The sequence below is a fragment of the Sceloporus undulatus genome, unplaced genomic scaffold (genome assembly GCF_019175285.1).
Source record: "Sceloporus undulatus isolate JIND9_A2432 ecotype Alabama unplaced genomic scaffold, SceUnd_v1.1 scaffold_681, whole genome shotgun sequence".
Classification (NCBI taxonomy): Eukaryota; Metazoa; Chordata; class Lepidosauria; order Squamata; family Phrynosomatidae; genus Sceloporus; species Sceloporus undulatus.
In genome coordinates this window covers 1-5,995 of record NW_024803601.1, presented here as the reverse complement: position 1 = coordinate 5,995, position 5,995 = coordinate 1, and the positions used below count along the sequence as shown (strand labels likewise).

The 5,995-nt window shown below is 44.7% G+C and overlaps 1 protein-coding gene across 1 annotated transcript; it reads left to right on the top strand.

Annotated features, from left to right (window-relative positions):
• Positions 1–1,526: 1,526 nt before the first annotated feature.
• On the top strand, positions 1,527–5,989 carry LOC121917776 (general transcription factor II-I repeat domain-containing protein 2-like; the record flags this gene model as incomplete). The annotated part of the gene is made up of 2 exons (XM_042443898.1): positions 1,527–1,840; positions 5,113–5,989. Coding segments are annotated over exons 1-2 (969 nt in total), but the record flags the coding sequence as incomplete, so codon positions are not given.
• Between the last annotated feature and the right edge of the window lie 6 nt (positions 5,990–5,995).

Here is a 5,995-nt window from a genome sequence, read left to right as displayed (position 1 = left end):
TGGGCTATTTGGCTTACGAAGTATCCCGGGTTACGAAAGCGGCGGCGGAACGAATTAATTTCGTAACCCGGGGTACCAGTGTATTAAAGAATCCAGACAGGTAGAAGAATGCATGAATGCTTGTAATAGGAAATGAGCTCCAGTGAGGGTTGAATCCATAGGTCACAGTAAAACATGGAAAGAGAGGGAAGAGAGAGAGAAATCACAGAGGGGAAAAGCCACATAAATGTTTCCACAAATAAAGATGCAAGTTTCTCCAAATTTGGTGTCATCTGCAAATTTGATAAGTAAGCCCCTAATTCTGTCATCCAAATCATTGATAAAGATGTTGAATAGCACTGGGCCCAGGACAGAACCCTGTGGGACCCCACTAGGCACTTCTGCCCAGGATGAAAGGAGCCATTGTTGAGCACCCTTTGGGTTCAGCCAGTCAACCAGTTACAAATCCATGTAACGGTTGCATTTTCTATCCCATTTTTTACAAGCTTGTTTGCAAAAATATCATGTAGGAGCGTGTCAACACTGTCTACAGCATTCCCTTCATCTACCAAGCTGGCAATATTATAAAAAAGAACAGATTAATAATAGTAATAATAATAATATTTATTTATATTTCCCACCTCTCCCTGCAGATCAAGGCGGGATTACATCAATAAAAATACAATACAATATAAAAATATAATCAATATATGCTAACATTCATATAATAAAATAGCGAAACCATTGCTTGATCATCCAGTAATCAGTCAATCATAGTCCGAGTGGGGCAATTATTTTAATGCTCTCCTATATAAGGTCGGGTGAGTAAGCCCGCCGGAGGAGATCCATCTTAAGTGCCTTCTTAAAGCCATCTAAGGTGGTTATAAGATGGGTCTCCTCTGGCAGGGTGTTCCACAGTTTAGGGGCCGAAGCTGTGAACGCTCTGTGGGATGTTATTAACCTGGTCTTATGGTATTCTAATAAATATTTCCCAGATGTCCTGAGAGTGTGGGGTGGATTGTGTAGGGAGAGGCGTTCCCACAAGTAACTCAGGCCCAAGCCATGTAGGGCTTTAAAGGTAATTACCAACACCTTGAATTGTCTGTCATCGCTTGCTTTTGAGAAACCCATGTTAGAGATTATGGCATTCCCTTCTAAACCTTCATAGACTCTGTTTAATGAGTTGTTCTGGAATCTTTCCTAGTACAGTCAGCCCTTATACACGGATTTTTTATACACGGATTTAAGCATACATGGTTTGAAAATGTTCCAAAAAAGTATAAATTTACCTTGATGTTCCATTTTTTATTAGGGACACCATTTTGCTATGTCATTATACTTGAGCATACACGGATTTTGTTATACACGGGGGATCTTGGAACCAAACCCCAGCGTATAACAAGCATCCACTGTATTGATGTCAGACTAACTGGACGATAATTGTTGGGATCCTATTTTCCCCCTTTTTTGAAGATGGGGACAACGTTTGCCCTCCTCCAGTCTGCTGGGATTTCTCCTGTTTTAGTTCTCCAAGATTATTGCCAATGGCTCCGATATTACATTTGCCAGTTCTTTTAATACCCTTGGATGGAGTTCATCTGGCCCTGGAGACTTATATTCATTTAGATTAACCAGATATTCCTGTACTATCACTTTACTTATTCTGTGCTCCATTTCCTCTATTCTGCCTGCTCCACTTTCCTCAGGTTGAGCACCCGTTTCCTTTTGTGTGAAGACTGAGGCTAATAAGGATAGGCTAGCCAAAAGCCATGGCAAAGAGTTTTCTCTACAGCACCTCTGCCCAGCCTGAAACAGGGCCAAGGTCAGAGAGGCAAGCCAGCCATAAAACACAGGAGAAGGGGTGAGTACCAGGGCCAGATCTAATGCTCTCGCTCAGGGCAGGCATTGCCAGGAGGTCTTTGCCATTGCCACTGCGGGCACTATGCCTACGATAAGGTTTGGAACTCTGCCAGGAGGGCAGATGGGGGGATAAGCTCTTGGTCTCCCCCTTCCTTCCCATCTCTTGGGTCAATGGCAGTCAGGACCCCAACAGTTTTGGGAAATCCTATTGCAGCCTGAGAAACACATAGTAGTGTTGGCAGGGTTCCTGCACATTCCCTTTGATTCTTATAATTGTCCAGGTAATAGGTTGTGACTGAATGAGAATCTAGTGAGCAGGCAGGTGTAGACCATGGTAATAAGCTAAGTAAACCAGGTGATCATATTAACTAATTAGAAAGGTATAATTGCCTTGTAGATCTACTGGGTTGTGAGAGCTTTCATTGTATCCTGATTGCCATGCTGCTGAATCAAGATTTTGGACTGTGCTGTGTCATTCATGTTATGTTTTGCTTCAGTTTTTGAGACTTCTGTTAAGTAAAGTTTTTGTTAAATTCCTCAAACCTCTGATGTTGTTTTTACTATAATCCTCACACCCCAACAATAATGAGATGGTGTGTAAGGAGGCAAAGGACCCCTCCTCTGCCATGTACAGTCGCCATCTTGGCTCCATCGCTGGAAAAGAAGCTATACAGGTCCCAGCAGGGGCTGAGGCTTCCAACTTTAAAATGGTCTCTTTTAGCTGCCACAGAGCATCCCACAAGAAAAACAGAAAATGGCTTCATGTCCTCACCAAAGGGAGCATGGCCTCCACCACCCACTTCTAAACAGAGGCTGGAGGGCCATCTGTCGGGTATGCTTTGATTGAGAGTTCCTGCATGGCAGAATGGGGTTACACTGGATGGCCCTGGGGGTCTCTTCCAACTCTATGATTCTATGATATTCGAAGAGAGCAGTTGGGGCGCTTGGCCTCTCATTTCCATCAGAGATTGTCCTTTCTCAGGAGGGAGACATATCTCAGGTAAATGGGGAACCTTGTGCCACACCAGCCCCCTCTGCCCTTCCCAGCTACCAATGCAAGTGGGAAGGGAGTTGAGGAGCAAGCCAGCTTCTATAATGCAGCCAGGTTACTATAAAGCCTGTCTGAAATTGAAAGGGCTAAGTTTCTCAATCCCAGCTTCAGGTTGGGGCCGTTTCAAACATAAATAAAACAGAATGCCCTGTGAATATCAGGGCTACACTACAGGCCATATGCATCTATCTACCCATGATTACCAATGGTCTTCAGTCACTGCTAACTTAAGAGCAGTTTCCTCACTGCCTGGAAGAAGCTACTGCCCAGGCAGTCTCTCTTGATGGGGCAAATAAAGGAGGAGAGAGCCCCCACAGCAACAGGTCTGAGGGCTCAGATTTACAAGAGATACTGGTTAACTGTTTGTGGTGTTCATTTTATTACTGTTAGCCCATGAGGTTTGAGTTGTGCTGTTTCTGCTCACCCCTCTCTCCTTTTTACCAGGGCAGAGGAGATGCCTGGAAACTAATTCAACAAGGGAGGGGGCTAGCTATAAAAGCCACATGATGACTTTTCTTCCCTCCTCATGGGCCTCCATCCCTGCCTCCATTAGGGCCAGAGCCTTTTTGCCTTAGCTGGAAGAGCCTAAGACAGGGGTCGGCAATCTATGGCCTGCACGCCGGGTCTGGCTCGAAGAGGCGGCAGGACCGGCCTCAGCCCAGTCCTGCCGCTGATTGCCACCCCTGCCGATTTTTTCCACGCCGCTGCCATTTTAGAAAAAATGCAGCCACCCTGGCCCTTCCCACTGCTCAGAGCGGCTGCGTGCCGCCAGCCCAGCTTTCCCACTGCTTGGGGCTCAGAGCGGCTGTGCGCCAGAAGGCCCCGCGCTTTTGCAGTGAGCTCTGCCCCCTAGCTCTATATGTAGAGCTGGGGTGTGCCGTGCTAGATGAGTTTTGGAGAGTGCAGACTTTGTGGAGATTGCGGAGAGTGTTGAGTTTGTGGAGACTGTGGAGAGTGTGTAGTTCAAGGACTTTGTGGAGATTGCGGAGTTTGTGGAGAGTGTGGAGTTTGTGGAGAGTGCAGTAGGAGAGGAAAGAAAAAGAATGTGTGTCTGAGTCTACACTACAGCACCAGAAAGGTAAGTAAACTCAAGCATTCCCTCTTGCAGGGAGAAGTTGCTATTATTGTTGTTGCTACTGCTGCTGTTGCTTTCTGCTGAGCTTTTGCACTCCCTTGGGGGCTGGGGGGGGCTGGGTGTGTGGGTTTCTTTTTCTTTGTGGTTTTGGCAGGATTTAGCAATGAAGCCAATTGCCAGCATCTTCCTCTCAGGCTGTGAGAATGTGACTTGCCCAAAAGCACTCTGTCTCCACGTGAAGACCCTTCCTTCCTTTGAGTAAGTGGAGGAGAGAGGAGGCAGCCTCCTCCCATGTTGTTGTTGTTGTTGTTGTTATTGTGTGCCTCCATTCCCAACTTACAGAGACCTTCAGGCAAAACTATCATGGGGCTTTCAGGCCCAAAACACACTTTGCAGAAATAATCCACTTTGAGGCCACTTTAACTGCCTTAGCTTAGTGCCAAGGAATCCTGGGAATTGTAGTTTATTGTGGTGCCACAGCTCTCTGACAGAGGCTAAATGTCTCACGAAACTACAATTCCCAGAATTTCCTAGCATTGAGCCAGGGCAGTTAAAGCGCTCTCAAACTGGATTATTTCTGCTTCATGTTTTGGACCTCAGAGGGGACTTTTTGCCTTTGCCATTGTCTTCTCCTGAGGCGTGACTTGCCTCTATTTTTGTGTGCTTTCAAGTCTTTCCCAACTTAGGGCAACTCTGATTTTCTTCACATGAGGTTTGGGTTTGCTGAAGGCTGAGAGAGTGTGACTTGTGTGTGTGATGCCTTCAAGTTGCTTCCAACTTATGGCGACCCTAAGCAGAAAATATTACAGGGTTTAGGGTTGTATCTTTGAATTCTGCCACTTTAATTCCTTATGACTTAATTCTAGCTGTACTTGTGTCCTTCTGATAGACTTTCCATGACAAACTGCATAACACACAGTAGGGACAGAAGATTGAACTAAAGAGGCATTAGTTTTATCCAGTTTTTCATATGTTATTGTTATTGTCTAAAATTGTGCCCAAATTTACCAAATTGTTTTCTGAAGAATCCCAGTGCATTTCAAGTCTCTGCTTATTATCATGGAAATAGATTTTATAGAAAGATAAGACTTCCTTGAGCTAAATAATTCTCTAATTAATTAATTATGTACTTAATTTGGAAAGTCAGCCAGCCAGCCAGCCAGATGTCCAAAAAGGCTGCCGATCAGAGGAAGATCGACGCGGAATGTAGGGTATTCAACCCGCAGTGGACAGAAGATTACTTTTTCATCGAGCACAAGGACAAAGCTGTGTGCTTGATATGCCATAGTACAGTGGCTGTGTTCAAGGTATACAATTTGCGTCGACACTATCAAGCGCATCATAAAGATACATATGATGGTTTCGTTGGACAAGTGAGAAAAGATAAAATATCAAGACTTAAAACTCCATTGACAAGCCAGCAAAATATTTTTGTGAACCAGAAGCAGCAAAACATTGTGTCCATGCGAGCAAGTTATGAAGTTGCCCAGGCAATAGCGTCTGCTGGCAAATCATTCATGGAAGGAGAATTTATTAAAGACTGCCTTCTTAGAGTTGCCAAAGTGATGTGCCCAGAAAAGGCTGATGTATTTAATACAGTGAGTCTTTCAGCACATACAATTACACGAAGGGTTGAAGAACTGGGAGACAATTTGAAGCAGCAATTGCAAAACTCTGCAAAAAACCTTTCCTACTTTTCCTTGGCACTCGACGAAAGTAACAATATTCATGATTCTGCACAACTTCTGATTTTTATTCGTGGGATAAATGACAATTTCGAAGTTACAGAAGAGCTTGCTGCACTGCAAAGCATCAAAGGGACCACAACAGGAGAAGATATCTATGAATTGATTTGCCGGACTGTTAATGGTTTGGAGCTGGACTGGGCTAAACTAGCCAGTGTGACAACCGATGGCACTCCTAGCATGGTGGAGTCTAAGAGAGGAGTAATTTCTCGCATTAACCAAGAGATGGAAAAACATAACCATTCTCAGCCAATAGCCATACACTGCCTCATCCACCAACAGGCG